The sequence below is a fragment of the Leucoraja erinacea genome, chromosome 11 (genome assembly GCF_028641065.1).
Source record: "Leucoraja erinacea ecotype New England chromosome 11, Leri_hhj_1, whole genome shotgun sequence".
Taxonomy (NCBI): Eukaryota; Metazoa; Chordata; class Chondrichthyes; order Rajiformes; family Rajidae; genus Leucoraja; species Leucoraja erinaceus.
In genome coordinates this window covers 25,058,484-25,079,187 of record NC_073387.1, presented here as the reverse complement: position 1 = coordinate 25,079,187, position 20,704 = coordinate 25,058,484, and the positions used below count along the sequence as shown (strand labels likewise).

The 20,704-nt window shown below is 41.2% G+C and overlaps 1 protein-coding gene across 4 annotated transcripts; it reads right to left on the bottom strand.

The window, feature by feature from the left end:
- Positions 1-3,345: 3,345 nt before the first annotated feature.
- On the bottom strand, positions 3,346-17,984 carry LOC129701599 (homeodomain-interacting protein kinase 4-like). Of its 4 annotated transcripts, none has more exons than XR_008724216.1 (5): positions 16,861-17,984; positions 13,486-14,246; positions 8,269-8,602; positions 5,500-5,632; positions 3,346-4,296 (listed from the first exon to the last, which is right to left on the bottom strand). XR_008724216.1 is itself a non-coding variant. In XM_055642881.1 (5 exons), exons 1-4 carry the CDS (start codon positions 17,453-17,455, stop codon positions 5,565-5,567), a joined length of 1,758 nt encoding a protein of 585 aa, XP_055498856.1. In that variant the 5' UTR covers positions 17,456-17,984; the 3' UTR covers positions 3,346-4,296; positions 5,545-5,564. The 4 variants fall into 4 exon arrangements, 2 of the variants coding, with proteins under 2 accessions (XP_055498856.1, XP_055498855.1); XR_008724217.1 differs by having other exon boundaries at positions 13,768-14,246; XM_055642881.1 differs by having other exon boundaries at positions 5,545-5,632.
- Between the last annotated feature and the right edge of the window lie 2,720 nt (positions 17,985-20,704).

Below are 20,704 nucleotides of genomic sequence, written 5' to 3'. Positions count from 1 at the left end.
ACATTTGAAAATGAAAAATCTTATTCCATCAACACAGGTTGACGGAGTGCGAGCGCCAAAGGCGCTCTCCCATTACGGGTGGCGTCCAGGCCCCCCCCTCCCCTCAGCTCCAGGATTTAAAGTTTATTTTAGTAGTTTGGCAATATCGCGATATATTCAGAGCTGCCAAGTTTTGTCAGAGCATTTCAGTATTCTAGTACCTGAAAATCAGTATTTTGCTGAGGAAATCAGTATTTTTACGTGGTGCGATTTTGCAGAAAATGTTTTTTTTAATGTGCGGTCATACCCACAATGTAAAAGTACAAGAATGCATAACTTGTTTATTGTGTATTTGTAATACAGTTTATTGTGCATTATATGTCATAGCTGCTTTCTTGCATTTGTCCAGAAGTTTATCATTGAAAGTCATTTGGTAGCAGCGTTTTCCCCATGGCCTGGGGAAACGTTAAGGGGCTGGAATATCTCTATATCTCGTTCTTTCTTTCACTCTCTCTCTCCCCTCCCCTCCCTCTCTCCCACTCCCCATCTGCAGCCATCTTTTGCTTCAGTAAGGGAAGCTGGTTGGTGATTGGTCGCAACGCCCCGGAAACTGTGTCTGATTGGTCGCCGAGTGACCAGCGGATTATGTGATTGGTCACAATGCCCTTGGAAGACAGCGGCTGATTGGACGGGAAGTTTAAGGGAAGCTGGTCGATGATTGGATGTAACCCCCTTAGACACAGCGGTTGATTGGTCGTTTGGATCAAATATGATAAATATGATAAAAATCGAAGTAGTTGGCAGGTATGAGAATGGCATTAATGTCCATGCAGGAATCGGGCTATAGGGAGGTGCGGTGTTGGAGGGAGGGGGTAGTATTATCAAGATGTCAATGGGAATTGATATACTTTTAACAGATATCAATTAACTGCCATTTGTGTAGATGGAGATAGAGACTGAAGAGAAGAGACCGAGATGGACCACATGAAAGTGAAGAAAGAGTGGAAAGCAACTATTAAATTCCACAACAAGAACAAGAAATGTTACCAATATTGTCAGCACAATCTATTTTCCACAAGAAAGCAGACAAACATTAACCATATAACCATATAACAATTTACAGCACGGAAACAGGCCATCTCGACCCTTCTAGTCCGTGCCGAACACATATTCTCCCCTAGTCCCATATACCTGCGCTCAGACCATAACCTTCCATTCCCTTCCAGTCCATATAACTATCCAATTTATTTTTAAATGATAAAAACGAACCTGCCTCCACCACCTTCGCTGGAAGCTCATTCCACACAGCCACCACTCTCCGAGTAAAGAAGTTCCCCCTCATGTTACCCCTAAACTTCAGTCCCTTAATTCTCAAGGGAAGTATATTATTATAAGGGAAATATATTAATATTTATTTGGAAAATATGCAATGGGTCTAAAAGGAAGTTGTTTAGTGTGAGACATTTTCAGTCAGGCAAAAGAGGTTTGTGGTGGATGGGGACTGGTTTGGTCTCTTTTCAAGGAAAAAAAAAAAGCCATCAAGTATTCCTGATGGGGGACAGTGGAGTAGATGAATCAGGTAAGCTGAGCAAGAAAAATAGAAAATGTTACAAAGTGGCAAGAGTACAGTTGTAAAGAGTCTGGATAAAATGAGGATAAAAAGGGAAGAGAAAAGTTCTATGGATAAGAACAGCTGTAATGATGGGTCAAATGAGCTAATCTTGGTTTCAATGTCAGGACAGAGGTAGAAAGAGCCTTTCATAAAATCACAGAGATGCACAGCATTGGGAAAAAGGCCCTTCACCCCAACTTGGCATGCTGACAAAGAAGCCCCATCTAAGGTAGTTTCATTTACCCACATTTGGCTGCTATCCCTCCAAACTTCTCCAATCCATTACATGGTTAAATGTCATTTAAATGTTGTTATTGTACCTACCTCAACTACTTCTTCGAACACTTGTTCTAAGCACCCACCCACCCTTGATTTGAAAATGTTGCTCCTCAGATTCTTACTAAACCTCTCACCTTAAACTAAACTCTCTCACCTTAAACATGCCCATTAGTTCTTAATTCCCTTAGCCAAGGAGAAATGATACGTGCTTCCACTTTATCTATATCCCTCATAATTTTAAACACCTCTATAGGATCACCTATCAGTCTAGTGTACTGTCAACAGACTATCGAGTCCTGGCAACACCCTCGTCGCTCTTCACTGCACTCTTTCCAGCTCAATGGGGTACTGATTGTGAATGATCAGCCATGATCAGAGCGAATGGTGGTGCTGGCTCGAAGGTCCGAATGGCCTACTCCTGCACCTATTGTCTATTGTCTAATGCCATCTTTTCTATAGCAAGCCGACCATAACTGAAGACAATACTCCAAATCCTGCCTCAACAACGTCTTGTACAAATTTAACACAACGTCTTAACTTCTATAGCCAATTCCATGTATAATGAAGCCTTCTTAGACATCCCATCTACCTGTGACACCACTTTGAAAGAGCTATACACTTACACTCCCAAATCCCTCTACTCTGCAATACCTCCCCAGGGTCCTACTAATCACTGGGAAGGTCCACTGGTTTGACTTCGCAAAATGCAACACATCACACTTACTTGAATTAAACTCCACCTGCCATTCCTTGGCATACTTGCCCAGCTGATCAAGATCCCATTATAATTCTTACTAACTATCTTCACTATCTATGATACCATTTACTATACATGCCTTACACATTCTCATCCAAATTGTCGATGACAAACAGCAATAGGCCTAGCACAGATCGCTGAGACACACCACTAGTCACAGGCATCCATTCCCAAAAACAACCTTTCACCACCACTCTCTGCTGCCTTGCATTGTTAATTCTGTATACAGGTAGCTACCTCACCCTGGCTCCCATGCGATCAAATCTTCCAAGCCAGCCTATCATGCCACACCTTTAATAAAAGCCTTGCTGAAGTCCAGAAAGACTATATTTATAGCCCTGCTCTCTTTATCACATCTTTAAAAATCTCATTCAAATTCCTGACATGCAATCTCCCACATACAAAATTATGCTGACGATCCCTAATCAACCCTTGTCTTTCAAAATGCATTTACATATTATCCTTCAGAATCCTCTGCAGTAACTTGCCTACCACAGATGCTCGGCTTACTGGTCTACAGATCCTTTTTTTAAATTGAATCCCTTCTTAAAACAGAGGCACAACATTAGCTTCCGATTCAGATTCAGATTCAGATTCAATTTTAATTGTCATTGTCAGTGTACAGTACAGAGACAATGAAATGCATTAGCATCCAACCCCATTTCTGTGCTCACCTGCGGCTAGCGATGATTTACGTGTCTGATGATGAAAGGGTGCTTGGAATAACCATTTTTTAAAGAGTGAAATAATTGGGAATAACTTAGATGGGGCTTCCTGCTCAACGGATGAGTTGGGTTGAAGGACCTGTTCCCCTGCTATATGACTGTATGACTATAATTGTATCTCATGGGATCTTCATGTGTGTGGGTTTTCCTATGGGTGTTCCCGCGTCCTCCCACATCCAAAGGACGAGCGGGTTTGTAGGTTAATTGCCTCTGTAAATTGCCTCAAGTGTGTAGGGAGTGGATGTGAAGGTGGGATTACATAGAACTAGTGTGAACGGGTGATCGATGGTCTGCATTGACTCAGTGGACAAAAGGGTCTGTTTCTATGCTGTATCTCTAAAGTAAACTCAAGAGAAAAGTCAAAATTCTATCCCAACTTATTAGAAGGGACAATGAACATAAAATGAATTCTGCGTTTTCCAAGTTATATATAAAGACCCATATATTTCTTCTTCTTGCTTATGGCGTGCACAGCCTAAAGTTGTAGGTCAATTTATTCTATTTGATCTTTTGTTTGTGCACGTCGGGTTGATTGCATTAGTCGAAACAGGGTGGACCACGTGATGGTTGCAATTTCCCACCACACTCATATACTGAAAAATGTAAAAAATAAAGCAACTGTATGCAGAAAATATTCAGGATAGTAACCAATTTATTTTTAGTAATGTGAACACAAACACCCACAGACACACACACACTGTGCACACAAAAAATATTGCAACAACATTTTTAGTAACTATACATATTTTTTGAAAAATAATTTCTTAATTTTTTGAAGTTCAAAATTGCGAAGTTTTCATACTTGAAATAAATAAACTGAATTCCCAAGGATATGAGTGATTAATAACAATAAACCCAAACCCACAGTCTTTCAGTTATACCAAGGATTGGGGTAGTTTCTTCTCATCTTGTGTTCTGGTTATTTTTCCTGTTTATAATCCGGCCTATTATGAAAAAAATGACATCTAAAATTACTCCATCAGTTTAGAAAAAATAAAAATTTTCATTCAAAGCCATGTAAACCTGGTGACTTGCCATCAGTGGTGTGCTATAAAGTGCTCAGCCATTAGGGTAGCACAGTGGCCCAGCTGATAGAGCTTCTGCCTCAGTGCCAGAGACCTGGGTTCGATCCTGACTTTGGGTGTTGTCTCTGTGTAGTCTGCACGTTCTCTCTCTGATCACATGGGTTTCCTCTGGGTGCTTCTGTTCCCTCCCACATACTCCCCAAAACATGCGGGTTTGTAGCTTAATTTGCCCTTGTAAAATTGCCCCGAGTGTGCAGGGAGTGGATATGAAAGTGGGATAACATAGAACTTGTGTGAATGGGTGATTGAAGGTCAGTGTGGACACGGTGAGCGGAAAGGCCCCGTTTCCTTGCTGTATCTCTAAACTATTACAGAACGTTTTTCCTTCTATTATTGATTATGTAAAATAATATGTGTGTTATGGTTGTGTTTATAATTTGTTTGGTTGTTTTTTGTTGTTCCGCGAGCAGATTTCTCATGTATCTCTAAATATTACGAAGATTTCTCATCTTTCTTTGTCTTTGCTCTGACTAAATTGAGAAAGCATTTTCAAAGATCTTTCAAAGGATAGGAGCCAGGGACAGTTGTATTACTAAGGATAGAACCCCTGATGATTGCTCTCATTATGAAAGTACCTTTCTTTAAAATTTGGAGCCATGAGAGAAAGTGACCCAAGCATGATCAGCAAATGCAATTGTAACAAACTATCTGAAGCACTGCACCTAGGATGTCAGTAAAGGTATTTCTATTAAATGTGAAAGTCCATGACTGTTGTAGCACTGCCCATGGCAAATACTCGAGTAGACTGAACAGTAGTATTGCGTACTAAATCCATAATTATTTTGATATTCATGTGAACCACGGAAGACTGTGATCTGTATCATCTGTGATTATTCACACACCCATCTCTTGTGGTTCAAAGCAGCCTACCATGGAAATATTTATTATTTGAATAGTACCATGCAAATATTTTGCTTTCACCACAGAGGAAAGAGCATAGCCACTTGCCAAAGCTGGTAGTTTCTTTCTCTGTAACTATTGGCCAAAAGCAGTAAATTACTCTTTGAAGACACTATTGGGTTCATTATAATTTAAAGCCTATCATAAGCACAGCTTTAGTACCATCACTGAATGCAGCGTATGTTCTGTCAGTTGAATCTCCCTCACCAGCTTTTGGCTCTTTTCTGTCAGGAATTGCTGTTGAAGGATATGGAAATCTTTGCCGGTCTGGAGTTTGCTTTCCCCTTTGCTGATGCTAAAATAAAAACAACGATGAAAGCTAAATAAAGACATAATATTATTAATCATTTCCTTATGGCACTGGTTTACCAGAACACTGTCATACTACCCAGCTCCTTCGATACCAATCTGAATCTAAATATATTTAAGTGGTACCAACAGACCATCTAATTTCAGTCTCATCTCTTACAGATCATGTGGTCCTAAGCTGAAGTCAGGGGAAGGGATGAATGGCATGAAACTGTACTACAGTATTACAGTATAACGCTGTACTGTATTACAGGACTTACTGGCTGAAGCCAACCACAGTACACTTTCCCGTTCCAATGGTAAGGCCCCAGTTTGCTCATGGTTAATGCAAGGAAACTATAATGTAAAATGATAAGAAGGTACGCTGGAGAAACTCAGCGGGTGCAGCAGCATCTATGGAGCGAAGAAAATAGGCGATGTTTCGGGCCGAAACCCTTCCTCAGATAAACTTGGTTTAAAGCTGATCCATGATTACTGTTCGCTATAGGACAGCTTTGCCTATTTATATCCTATAGCAGTACTGGCTGATTTTCACAAATCTGCAGATCTGCTGCGTTTGTGCAAGGTTCCAAGTCTCTCTTTATTCCAGATCTTGTAAACTTACCATGGCAACTTTTGTCCTATGTTAAACCCTGCTCATCTACAATATACTATCATTTTATATAACATCCACTGTTTTCCCATTCTCATAACGTCACGACTTCCAAGTTCTCCAATCATCGACAAAGTTCTTCAAGACCTCACCACTCTTCGTGCAATCTTCTGCCTTACATCCCAACTTGCAATTCTCCTGCGTTCTGGGACCCAAATACCACATTGACAATTCATGCAGATTTTTCAGCTTTCTCGTTGTAACCTTCTACTGACAAATTTTCAGATTGCTTTCAGAAGGCTTTAAAGTGATAGAGTCAGACAGCATTAAAACAGGCCCTCCGACCCAACTTGCCCACACCTGCCAACATGCCCAGCTACACTAGCCCCACCTGCCTGCACTTGGCCCGAATCCCTCCAAACCTGTCCGATCCATGTATACAGTTTCTTAAGCGTTGTGATAGTTCCTGCCTCAACTACCTCACCTGGCAGCTTGTTCCATACACCCACCACCCTTTGTGTGAAAAAGTTACCCTTCCAATTCCCATTAAATCTTTTCTCCTTCACATTAAACCCATGTCCCCTGGTCCTTGATTCATCTACTCTGGGCAAGAGACTGTGCATCTACCTGATCTATTCCTCTCATTCTCCTTTGACCAAATATCTAGCCATCCGAACAAATTCATGTAGAAATGGAATCTGGTTAATAAGTGCAGGAAACTTATTTATTAAAGGAGAATGTATGTACTTCCAAAATAAATTAATCCCTTAAATCCACACATTTTAAAACTGCGAGCCTTGAGTTACCTGTCAAAACCAATTCTACCCTGCTGCACACTATCATTAATCTTGAGATATAAATTGTATTTTGAAGGATATTGCAACAATATGGAATGGCAAGGACCACACTTCAAAATACTTGCTATAAAGGACTTGACATGTCCTGTAGTTATAAAAAGCACTGGATACCTGCAAGTCTATATAATGTTAAAAGGCTTAGTTGGGTTACATTCAGCATTTTGTATTAGCAACTGCTTACTGGTGTTATATTAGTCATACAAAAAAAAATACTTTTAACCTTTCCAGTGGTTAGGTCAGCAGCAATAGCAGACAACTTAGCTGTGCAACTCAGCATTTTTGTGGTTAAGTTACTTGTCGTAGCCCATAACAAATATGGGATTACAGTACATACATTGACAAATCAGTCATGAATCTTGCAATTGAGTAAAATTCAATATCCTTGATGCACCCAAAGAAAGGACTGAGCTGAGCAAGGAAACAAGCTCTTTGTCCCAACTTGGCCTTGTTGACCAAGATGCCATTGCCTTGGGCTAGTGCAATAAAATGTTGGTTTGTGCAAGTTATTGGAAATGGCTGATGTCAAATGTATTCAAGTTGTACTAATACTTCAGGATAAAAGAGGGAGAAAAGAGGATGAGAAGACATATGAAGAATATTTTTTGTTCATTGTTAAATAGAATTATGGAGGATAGACAGTACAGAAACCAATTAGTTTCTGTTTTTGAAACAAAGATGACATTTTTTGGTCTGATTCTTAAATTAAAATAGCATATACTACACACCCCACAGCATTGAACAAGAAATCAGATGATAAAGATCATAAGTTAGACATGGCCTTCAAAAATCAGCTTGCAAGAGCGATATTATCAAGGAAACAATGTGGAAAAGTTTTTTTAATACAAATTTAAACTAATAGCTGTTTTCATTAAGACTTGTAACTCATGTCAGACAGATATTAAACGTGTTGCTACAATTACTCCTTCAAGACTAAGGGCTGGGTAAACCACACAAATAACCTCCTGCTTGCCCTGCGCGCTCCTTCTGTAAAACTATCAACTAGACAATGTTGATCAACCTTGGCTTGCTTTGCACAGCATTCCAGACATATTCTGTTGTTTTATATTTTTTTTATTTTTCGACCTTTAAGCATAATGTTGCAGTTCTTGGATTCTTCACTTATAATAAAATAAATATATATATTTTAAATATTCATTTGAAGTTTATTCTTACCTGCATCTTCAACTTTGAGTTGATCTTTCTCGATTGGAATAATCGGAGGCATGTTCTCATTTTGTGGCAGCATTGACCAAGAGTCAAAATTTACCCTGTTCCTCTCCATATCTAGATGCGCACCGTCTTCATTTCCCAGTTCCACAGTCTGTCCTTTCAGAACAGCCGCAGAGGGATCAGGTTCACTTAGCTGGACACTGATTGGTGATCTCCTCGGTCTAGACCATATCCGTCCAATCAGTTTAAAGGAATTGAAAATTGCTTGTCGATTACTTAATGATGGCCCGCCATGGCTCAAATCTCCATCAATAATATTTGATTCCTTGTTGCTAACCTGTTAGGAGGTAAGAGCTGACAATGTGCATTACAGCAAGCTGTATGAGATTAGTACATATCCCGAGCTGGAGGTATTACCGAAACAAAGGGTCAATGAAGAAAGGTCTGTATTTTTTTTAAAAGCCAATGGATGAAATAGACACCATTAAAAAGCCAACTTGGACAAAACTTGTTCAGTAATTTTCTGTTGACAATCAACTGTTTCCCTCTTCTTGCCTTGTTGAATTTTTCCAACATTTTCTGCTTTTATTTCAGATTGAATTCCTCGCAATGACCTGATATTTTCTTCTACTATTTTAGGGGGCAACACATCTGCAGCAGCCCTGGACAAGGAATGCCTGAAATAGTAAGAAAGTGGACAGAGATTGCCATCCAGTTGTTTATGCTAGCTAATTAAATCTACATTTGATACTTTATGGTAAACTGTGATGCATGCTCTGGATGTCTGGAGTTTGCTCACCAATTAAACACAACGTGTAGTGAAGAGGATCCAGTTAAAGACCTTAACGCACTTCTCTCTTCAGGTGCAGACTGATCTACTGTGCATTTGCACATTTAGTTTAGATTAGTTTGGTTTAGGGATAGGGCGGCACAATGGTGCAGTGTTGGAGTCGCTGCCTTACAGCGCCAGAGATCTGGGTTCTATCCAGATTACAATTTGCTGTCTGTGCAAAGTTTGTACATTCTCCCTGAGACTTCATGGGTTTTCTCCGGCTGCTGCGATTTACTCTTACATTCCAAAGACATGCAGGGTTGTAGGTTAATTGGCTTCTGTAAATTGTGCCTACAGTGTAGGATGTGAAACTGGGATAACATAGAACCAGTGCATGGACGATTGATGGTTGACATGGACTCGGTGGGCCGAAGGGCCCGTTTCCACACTGTATCTCTAAAACTAAAAACCAATGAAGCAGCACGGAAACAGGCCCTTTGGCCCACTGAGTCCATGCCTACCATCGATTAACGTGTTCACACAAGTTATATGTTATCCCACTTTCGTATCCATTCCGTATACAGAGACAAATTAGCTTACAAACCCACACGTCTTTGGGATTTGAGAGGAAATCAGTGCATCCAAGAAACCAATGCAGTCAGAGGGAGAATGTGCAAACTCAACGCAGACAGCACCCGAGATCAGGGTTGAACATCAAAAAAACGAAGGAGCTGATCATGGACTTTAGGAGGGCACATCATCCGAGGACGTACACTCCATTGAGTATAAATGGGGATCCTGTGGATAGGGTGAACTGTTTTAAATATCTGGGAGTCCACATCTCTGAGGATATGACATGGTCATCACACGCCTCAGCACTGGTGAGTAAGGCAAGGCAGAGCCTTTACCACCTCGGTCAATTGAGGAAATTCAGAGTGTCTCCGAGGATCCTACAGTGCTTCTACACAGCGGCGGTGGAAAGCATCTTGTCCGGGAACATTACCATCTGGTTCGGGAATTGCTCTGCCAAGGACAAGAAGGCTCTGCAGAGAGTAGTGCGTTCGGCCGAACGGAACTTCACTCACCCCACTGCAGGAACTATATAACAGGAGGTGCAACTCCAGAGCAAACAAAATCATGAGAGACCTCTTCCACCCCTGCAACGGACTGTTCCAGCCGCTACGGTCAGGCAAACGCCTCCGTTGCCATGCAGTGAGAACGGAGAGGTTGAGAAGGAGTTTCTTCCCAGAGGCAATTCGGACTGTAAACGCCTTTCTCACCAGGGACTAACTCTACAGAACGTTTTTACTTCTATTATTTATTATGTAAAAGAATATGTGTGTTATGATTGTGTTTATAATTTGTTTGGTTGTTTTGTTGTTTGTCTTTTGCACAAAAGTCCGCGAGCATTGCCACTTTCATTTCACTGCACATCTCGTATGTGTATGTGACAAATAAACTTGACTTGACTTGACTTGAACCAGGTTCATTTGAGCTGTGAGGCAGCATCTGTACCAGCTGCGCCACTGCAGTTTTTTTGACATTTTCCTTGGTAGTTTTTTGGATTTATAGTTGGTTCTATTATCTTATTTACTGGAGTGAAGGTTATATGTTATCCCACTTTCGTATCCATTCCGTATACAGATCTTTAGACTTTCCTAGCAACAAGGTGAACAACATATTTTCTCCAAATTTAAACCCTTTTCCATTAATTATCCAAAAGACATTTGGGATAATTTAATTCATTCCTTGCATAAACCCAGTTACTGCAATAGAACGTGGACAGAAATGCTGGAGAAACTCAACGGGTGCAGCAACATCAATGGAGCGAAGGAAATAGACAACGTTTCGGCCCAAAACCCTTCTTAAGACTGATGTGAGGGTGGGGGGAAGAAGAAAGGAAGAGGGGAGCCAGAGGGCTGAGGGAGAGCTGAGAAGGGGAGGAGACAGTTGGGACTACCTGAAATTAGAGAAGTCAATGTTCATACCGCTGGTGTACAAGCAACATATGAGGAGCAGCACCTCATATTTCGCTTGGGCAGTTTGTACCCCAGTGGTATGAACATTGACTTCTCTTGGCCTAGGGAACACAATAACTCCATCCATAAAATCTACCCATGTTCAGAACTCACACACAGCCATGATTTCTGTAAGTTTCTTCTTGCAGAGGGTGTGGAGAGGCAGAGAAAGGATTGTGAAGCAGGGCTTGTGTGTGCCCAGCTGAATATGCACCGACTCAACCTGGGAGGTTTGTGGGCTTCCTGGGGCAAAAGACCTCCAAGGAACATGGAGAAATAGGCTGTCTACAGACCTATCCACTTACCAAAAGCAGTGCTCTGATTTTCTCCCACATCCAAAGACGTGTGGGTTTGTAAGCTAATTGGTCTCTGTATATTGCCCTGAGTGTGTAGGGAATGGATGTGAAAGTACATCATTGTGAAATCAACTGCAGTGTTGTTCAGTGATCAGCTGGGAAAGTGAGTGGCCACATTTATTTTAGTTCAGCTTAGTTTATTTTATTGATACAGTGTGGAAACAGGCCCTTTGGCCCACCGAGTCCACACCGACCACCGACCCCCATACACTAACATTATTCTACACACACTGAGGACAATTTACAATTTTACCCAGTCAAATAGCCAACCTGCACGTCTCTGGAGTGTGGGAGGAAACCGAGCACCCGGAGAAAACCCACGTTAGTCACGGAGAGAACGTACAAACTCCACGCAGACAGCACCCGTAGTCAAGATCAGACCCAGGTCTCTGGCGCTGTCAGGCAGCAACTCTACTGCTGCACCACCCTGCCGCCCTTTGTGGACAACATGATTCTGCAGGTACAAAGTTTGCAGCTTTATATAAATTTACTGAAAAGCAATGTACATCTTGAATTGGAAGGCACATGGGGGCACATGAATCCTTAATAAACATCAAAGTAAATGTATAAAAAGTGAGTTTATAGGCAAGAATGGACATTTTCTATATCTATTTATTTTTTTAAAGGATAATGACATAATTACCGACGCTTATTGCCCTTCCTAAACTGAGGAACCAGTTGAGAGTTGAGCACATTGTTAAAATTGCTTTAATGTATAGTCCATTCTCTGAAAGAATGCTGGAATTTCTTTCCTGAAGGACACTATTGGAGTATCCAGTGTTTTTTTATCACAGTTAGCAGCTTTATTATTTTATTCATACTTTTGTTAAGTTTAAATTCTACAAATGTCATGGTGAAATTGGATTTTATATTGCTGGATCATTTGCACACTGACCTCATTTAACAATAATGACTGACAGATGTAACTTTATGAAAGCTGGGAGGTTTAAGATCTTATGCATGCTCCTGACAAATCTACAGTGGTAGGATCCTCTGCAAGGGGACAAGCAGGACTGATCTAGGCTATTGGGATAGTCTTTCTCAGGCCATCACAGAGTTCTGGGGTTTAGGTACGAGCAGCGATCTTTGCATATGTAAATGGTGGCCGATTGGGAAAGGGGGAGATGCAGCGAGACCTGGGTGTCATGGTACACCAGTCATTGAAGGTAGGCATGCAGGTGCAGCAGGCAGTAAAGAAAGTGAATGGTATGTTAGCTTTCATTGCAAAAGGATTTGAGTATAGGAGCAGAGAGGTTCTACTGCAGTTGTACAGGGTTTTGGTGAGACCGCACCTGGAGTATTGCATACAGTTTTTGGTCTCCAAATCTGAGGAAGGACATTATTGCCATAGAGGGAGTGCAGAGACGGTTCACCAGACTGATTCCTGGGATGTCAGGACTGTCTTATGAAGAAAGACTGGATAGACTTGGTTTATACTCTCTAGAATTTAGAAGATTGAGAGGGGATCTTATAGAAACTTACAAAATTCTTAAGGGGTTGGACAGGCTAGATGCAGGAAGATTGTTCCCGATGTTAGGGAAGTCCAGGACAAGGGGTCACAGCTTAAGGATAAAGGGGAAATCCTTTAAAACCGAGATGAGAAGAAACTTTTTTCACGCAGAGAGTGGTGAATCTCTGGAACTCTCTGCCACAGAGGGTAGTTGAGGCCAGTTCATTGGCTATATTTAAGAGGGAGTTAGATGTGGCCCTTGTGGCTAAGGGGATCAGTGGGTATGGAGAGAAGGCAGGTACGGGATACTGAGTTGGATGATCAGCCATGATCATATTGAATGGCGGTGCAGGCTCGAAGGGCCGAATGGCCTACTCCTGCACCTAATTTCTATGTTTCTATGTTACCCATACATGGCACCAAGCATCCATTATCCTGATGCTGCTATCTTGCAAAATACAGAAAAATGCTAGAAAAACTCAGCAGGAGCGAGGAAGTTTCATTGACCTGAAATGTTGACTTTGTGTTCCTTTCAACATAAATGCTGCCTCACAAAAAAAACTGGTCTAGATTAAATCTAATCATTTCACAAAATGCTAAAACTCAACACATTTGAGGACCAACCTCCTTCTCAGATTCTTCAATAGCTGAATCTTCCAACTCATCTTCTGTTAGTTGGTCAATGGATTTAATATTTTGCGGTGCCTGGTTTGGCTCATATTGTTCATTATCTAAATGACAACACTGCTTGAACGTTTGACAACACAAATAATGATGTTCCACTTTTTTACTTGGGGTTAAGGCAAGACTAAAGGCTTGCGCAGATATCTTGTAGTATTTTGTATTGTTGTATTTTGATTTGAGCTTCTGCATTGTGAGAAATGGGTGCTTTAAAGCTGTACTCACAGTAGCGCGCTGCCTGGGATCAAAGATAAGAATTTTCTTTATGAGAGCCACCATCATAAATTGGTCAAATAGTTCCGCTTTCAGCTCCTTATCCGGGAAAATAGTTTTGGTAAAGATGGTTGCTAGTTGGTCAAGTGAATACAAAGGTTTTGTTCTGGTCTCCAGAGGTTGCACCATCGTCTCTGCTTGATACTCATCCATTGATTTGAGCCTCCATTGATATGTTGAATTAGGCTGACGAGCCTTTTTAAAGAAGTGGTGAGTTTTACTGGCAGTTTCCAACAGTTGATCACATGGTAGCCCTTGTGCATCAACAATGTACCTGATCTGATCATACTCATTGGTACCAGGGTAAATTGGCCAACCAAGATGAAGCTCTGCCATAACACAACCTAGAGACCACATGTCCAGCTTCTCAGAGAAGGGTAAGCCAAGTAAGATCTCAGGTGAACGGTAAAATCTAGATTGGATGTATGGTCCTGCAGAGGGGGAAAAAAATGTATAATAATAATAATAATAATGAATGAAATCTATCAAGTTAATACAGAGACAAATTTGTGATTAATCAAGTTTTGATTAGTAAATAGGATACTTTAAACAATGTAAACAATCTGTGATATGTGCAGAATGTTAGAGCTTGTACCAATAATAACATCACATATCATGCATATTTTGTCAATGAATGTTTCAGTCTTGTATTTTGTTAACAGTGATGTTCTTCACACTGACAGTTATACTGCAACCACTATACTGCGACACCTATCCATTTAACAGTGAGGTTAATGCAATGCCTGAAATATCATTTTGTGGACATAAACTTCAAAGAATCAAGAAACTCCAGGAAGCAGCCAAGATATTTCTCTTTACAGTCATTGGCTTTATCTCTTGGATTCAGAGATGACAATTTTCTCCAAAATGTCAAAAGCTGGAAGAGAAACAAATATGTAATTTTGGTAACACGTGGCTTGATGCCTATAGAGGCGGTCAATAACAAATTCTGCCTACTACTATATATGGTGAGTTTATTTTAATTAATATTGAAATAAAGTCGTAATTTCCACCCCTCCACACCCGATCGAAGTGTCTTGTCACCTTTGGAAGTGAAAGCTTAAAAATAACAAAAAGGGTGAAAGGACTAACAGCTGCTGGCGAGGCAGCCACTGTGGTGGTACCACCCGATGGAAGGTGGTGAATCTTAGGGATTTATTGCCGCAGATGGCTGTGGAGGCCAAGATATTGGGCATTTTTAAAGCAGAAATTGATAGGTTCTTGATTAGGAAGGGCAAAAGAGTTAGGGGGAGAAGGCAGGAGAATGGGGCTGAGAGGGGAAAAAAAATAGATCAACCGTGACTGAATGGTAGAGTAGACTCCATGGGCTGAATGGCCTAATTTTACTTCTATGTCTTATGGTCTAAGTAAGGAGGCAAGTTGAGAACCTCATCTGAAACAGTGTTCATCTTTATATTTAAGGAATGGCACGGTGGCACAGCGCCAGAGATCCAGGTTGGATCCTGATGATGGGTGCTGTCTGAATGGAGTTTGTACGTTCTTCGTATGACCTAGGTCGGTTTTCCACAAGATCTTCGGTGTCCTCCCATACCCTAATGACGTACAGGTTTGTAGGTTCATTGGCTTGGTATAAATGTAAAATTGTGACTAGTGTGCGGGGATCACTGGTTGGTGTGGACTCGGTATGCCGAAGGACCCGTTTCCCCGCTGTATCTCTAAACTAAACTAGTTGATTAAATGATAATATTCACGTTTTGGATTTGAAACAGGCTTACTGATAGAAGGTAAAGGACCTTGGTGGAAGGACAATATTCAGGCTGGTAGTCAGTGACCAGTGGAGTTCTGCAAGGATCCGTGCAGGGACTGCTGCTGTTCGTGAAAAGTATCGAAATGACTTGGACACAAACGTAGACTGGTTGGAAAATATGTTTGCAGATGACACCAAGATTGCTGGTGTCGTGGACTGTGAGGAAGGCTGTCAAAGTATTCAACAAGGTATAGATCAGCTACAGAAATGGATGGAGAAATGGCAGATGGAGTTTAATCGGAGCAAGTGTGGTGTATTACACTTGGGGAGGTCTAATGCAAGGGGAAAATATACAATGAATGGCTCTTGATGTACAGAAGGATCTTGGGGTCCAAGTTCATAACTCCCTGAAAGTGGCGATACAAGTCAATGGAGTGGTAAAGAAGGCATATCATAGGCTTGCTTTCATAGGTCAGGGCATTGAGTATGTCAGGAAGCCATGATGCAGATATATAGGACTTGGGTTCGGTCGCATTTGGAGTACTGTGTGAAATTCTGAAGGAGGATGTGGTAAGAGGGTGTGTGGGGGGGATGTGGGGAAGTGGGGGAGAAACAGGTGGGCTCCCACCCCCTGTTAATTAATTTCCTCTCTCAGGCTTCACAATCTGCAACTCTTCAAACCTTTGTTCTAACCACCTGCCTATCAAACCCCCCTTTGCCTATATCCATGTGTGACCTGCAACTCCTTGGCCAGCCTCTCCACTTTTCCAGTTTTCTTATTTCCCCCACTCCTACAGTCAGCCTGAAGCAGGGTCTTGACCCTAACCGTCACTCATCCATGTTTTCCCAAGATGCTGTCTGACCTGTTGAGTTACTCCATCACTTTGTGTCCTTTTGTGTATTAACCAGCATCTGCGGTTCTTTATTTCTCCAAGTACAAAATGTCAGTTGGCTTGGTTGACTGACGGGCAACCAAGGTGCAGAGAAAGGAGTGAGAATTATCCATTCAGCCCTATGAGCTTGGTCCATGTTCAATGCAGTCATGGTCGATCCACTATCGTAATACCATATTCCTTATGGCCTTGTGCAAAGAAATCCATTTAGTTTCTTGTTAACTACATTCAATAACAAGTCTTCCATTGCCTTGTGTGGTTGTGAATCGCATGGATTCACCATCCCCTGAGTGAAGTCATTTCTCCTCATCTAAATGCCTCAGCCACTACACCCCCTTTCCCTTCCCATTCCATTCTCGTTAGATCCGCTCTGATTAGCCCTGACAGAATTTCTGCATGTTCATGTTTGCCAACTAAGAAAAATAATTGATAATGAGTACATACCTTTAATCTTCTGAATGTCAGGCAAAATACAAGCAGAACCAAAATCAATCAGTTTAACTTTGAAGGGAAATTTGGCCTTTTCAACAAGCATGATATTTTCAGGTTTGATGTCTGTGTGAACAATAGAGAGCTCCTTCAATTTCTGTAGAGCAATCAGCACCTGCTTTGTGATGGAGCGAATATGCCTGATCGGTAGTGGAACAAAGTCATTTTCCTTTTGATACTCATACAGATTTTGGTCCAGAAGCTCAAACACAAAGCAAAGCTTGGTATCATCAGTGAAGGACTCCAAAAAACGAACAATGCAAAACTTGTCTGAATCCACAGATTGCAAAATCCTCAGTATTTTTAACTCGCATTTGATGACCCCTTTCCGGAAGTTATAGTTTCGTAATATCTTTATGGCCACATAGTGGTCAGAGTTCCTTTTCCAACATTTTGTCACTTCTCCGAATGTTCCCTTTCCTAAAACAGTAATGATGTCATACTCATCAGTGTCAGAGTACATAGCAGACATCTTCAAAAGGATCCCAAATCTAACACTTTCAGCATTGAAATAAAGCTCTAATGTATCCAACAACAGAACATGTTCCATTTCAGCAGTGATGCAATGGACATCGCATTGTGACACAGGTTCACCTAGTGACCATGTGCCCAGCAACAGAACCTGATGATCACAGAATGGCAGCTCTGTTGTGAGTTTCAACGAAATATTAGTCTGATCATCCTAGTTTCTACCACCAAGCTCATTAATATTGACTGGCTCATTCATTAATTCTCAGTACCCAGAAAGATTGACAACGCAGTACAAATGCATTTCCCAAAGTGCTCCATGTGGTCCATTGTATTCACACCTAAATAAATCAATTTCAGAAGTGCTGCAAGGAGAATCATCCAACCCCTTTTTGGTCTGTATGGCCCCATCCACTAGAGACAGCATTTACCCCAGTGCTTCCTTTGGCACATAAGTTATGGTCAGCGATGAACCACCTGTGCTCATCGCTGCCCATGGAAGAAAGTTCCTACATATGGAACATAGAACAGTACAGCACAGAAATGGGCACTTCAGCCACAATGTTTGTCCCGAACATGATGCCTAGTTAAACTAATCTCATCTTCCAGTACATGATCCACATCCCTCTACTCCCTGCACTTCCATGTGGCTATCTAAAAGCCTTTTAAACCCCACTATCGATCTGCCTCCACTACCATGCTGGCAATGCGTTTCACGCCCCCACCACCCTCCGCATATCTACATTTAAACTTCCCCCTTCGCACCTTATAGCTCTGCCCTCTAGTGTTGGACATTGGTTTTGACTCTCTACCCTATCCATACCTCTCATAATTTTATTATTTTATGCAGGAAAAATGTTCCCGATGTTGGGGGAGTCCAGAACCAGGGGTCACAGTTTAAGAAAAAGGGGTAGGCCATTTCGGACTGAGATGAGGAAAAACGTTTTCACGCAGAGAGTTGTGAATCTGTGGAATTCTCTGCCATAGAAGGCAGTGGCGACCAATCCACAGGATGTTTTCAAGAGAGAGTTAGATTTAGTTTGGGGCTAAAGGAATCAAAGGATATGGGGAAAAAGCAGGAATGGGGTACTGATTTGAGATGATTAGCCTTGATCATATTGCATGGCTCGAAAGGCTGAATGACCTACTCCTGCACCTATTTTTTCTGTTTTGGAAAGAACTGCAAATACAGCTGGTTTATATCGAAGGTAGACACAAAGTGCTGGAATAACTCAGCGGGACAGGCAACATCTCTGGTTTCTATGTACTTCTACCAAGTCACCCATCAAACTCCAATGTTCCTGAGAAAACAATCCAAGTCTATCCAATCTCTCCCTGTAGCTGAAACCCTCTAATCCAGGCAGCATTCTGATAAACCTCCTCTGCACCCTTTCCAAAGCCTTCCTGTAGTGGGGCACAGAACTGTACATAATAGTCCAAATACAGCCTAACCAGAGTCATATATTGCCATGACATCTTGTCTCTTATATTCAACATTCTGACTATAAAACGTCTGCCATTTTTCCACCCATTTCTGTAGCTGATCTAGATCTTGCTGTACACTTTACTTTGAACACACACACACACATATATAGCCTCAGCACAGATCCCTGCAGAACTGCATTGGTCACCTTCAGTTTGAATAGTATCCTTCCACCACAACCCTCTGTCTTCTATCAGTATGCTAGTTGCAAATCCATACGACCAAGTCACTATTAATCCTGTGCAACATAATCCTCTGGATCACCCTACAATGGGGGACTTTATCCAATGCTATACTATAATCCATGTAGACAACATCCACCTCCTCAAAAAATGTGATCAGTTAGTAAGACAGTTTAATTCATCATCATGGTCAGCTCAGACTTTGTGGGCTGAAGGGCCGGTCACGTGCTGTACTATGTTCTCTTCAAAATATCTCGTAGCTATTTCATCTCAGTTGTGAGTTCCGCATTATCAGCACCTCGTGGATGAGGAAATTTCTTCTGAATTCCTCGGTGCATTTTGTGGTCAACAATCATAAACTGATTGTGGTTTCTACGTGTACAAGTGCATATAATGAAAAGAGGAAGTCACTCTCAACTAGTTGCAGTAATGTCAATGGCCACTAACCAATTTCCCTTAAAAACCCATGCCTTTTGACTCCAGATAAGCATAAAAGCAATGGAGCTCTGGGTGTAACACTGCATGCATAGGTAAAGAATCGCTTTAAAGTAGCTAAGAGTGAACCAGATGGGTATACAGATCTGTACATAATATTTAAGCTGCTTGGTTTGGTCATGATTACATCAACCTTGCAACTTGAACATCTGTTCCAACACCACAATAAGCTGGGACTGTCTTGAGGGATAGATGGTCTACCTTGTAAAGAATAGTCTTCCTTATAAGGAATAGTCCTGAACAAGATATATTCTTTAAAGTTCATTAAAACGTTAATGTTTGTTAATGATTTATAAGATGAGGAAGTCACTGAGAAACTGTTGGTGAGCATCCCTCTTGGAACAGTGGAGTCCTTTTGGCAAAATATTTCCATGCTGCCAGGTATGAAGCTCCAGAATTCTACAATTTTGAAAAATGTGATGTATTTCCACCACAGGATGATGTATAATTTGGAACGGAACCAGCAGATATTTCTTTAGACTATTACAATTTAGACTATTATTGTCTATACAGAGTTTGAACATTCTCCCTGTCACCTGCATGGGTTTTTTTACGGTTTCCTCCCACACTCTAAAGCCATGCAGGTTTATAGGTTAATTTGCTTGTGTATAAATTTGAATTGCCCCTGGTGTCTGTCGATAGCGTTAATGTGCAAGGATCACTGGTCAGTCTGGACTGGATGGGCTGAAGGGCCAGTTTCCGTGCCGTATCTCTAAGCAAATTAAACTATTACAAGCCTTCCTTGGTGTGAACATTTGACATTTTTGGGGGTTTCTGTTAAACAAACCTTGGTAAGTTACATGACTGCATTCAATATGTTTGGAGTAATCGTGTGCTGATATATGATGTTGAACTTCTTCAGCATTGTTGGAGGTTCCATCATATTCTTGACTTTGCCTTGATTAGTGAAAAGTCAGAAGGTAGCTAATTAGTTACGTTTATGGTTAATATTGATGATTTGATTTGATTTTGAGGGTGGTCTTTTGTCCCTACTTGAACCAATACTGTGATGTGGCACACAGCAGAGTGGTACCAAGCATCAGTACGCTGGTTGTTGTCAAATGCTTTTTGATAACCCAGCCAGCAATACCCATCTTGATTTTGCTGTTGATTAGACAATGGACCAGTAAAATGCTAGAATGCTTTGTATTGTTGGACATATTCCAGGGCT

Coding starts and splice junctions, on each gene's coding strand:
- LOC129701599 (XM_055642881.1), bottom strand. CDS start 17,455: ATGGAACATGTTCTGTTGTTGGATACATTAGAGCTTTATTTCAATGCT. Junction 14,247..16,860: donor TGACATTCAGAAGATTAAAG/GTATGTACTCAT, acceptor CCCCCTCTGCAG/GACCATACATCCAATCTAGA. Junction 8,603..13,485: donor TTGAAGAATCTGAGAAGGAG/GTTGGTCCTCAA, acceptor ACCTCCTAACAG/GTTAGCAACAAGGAATCAAA.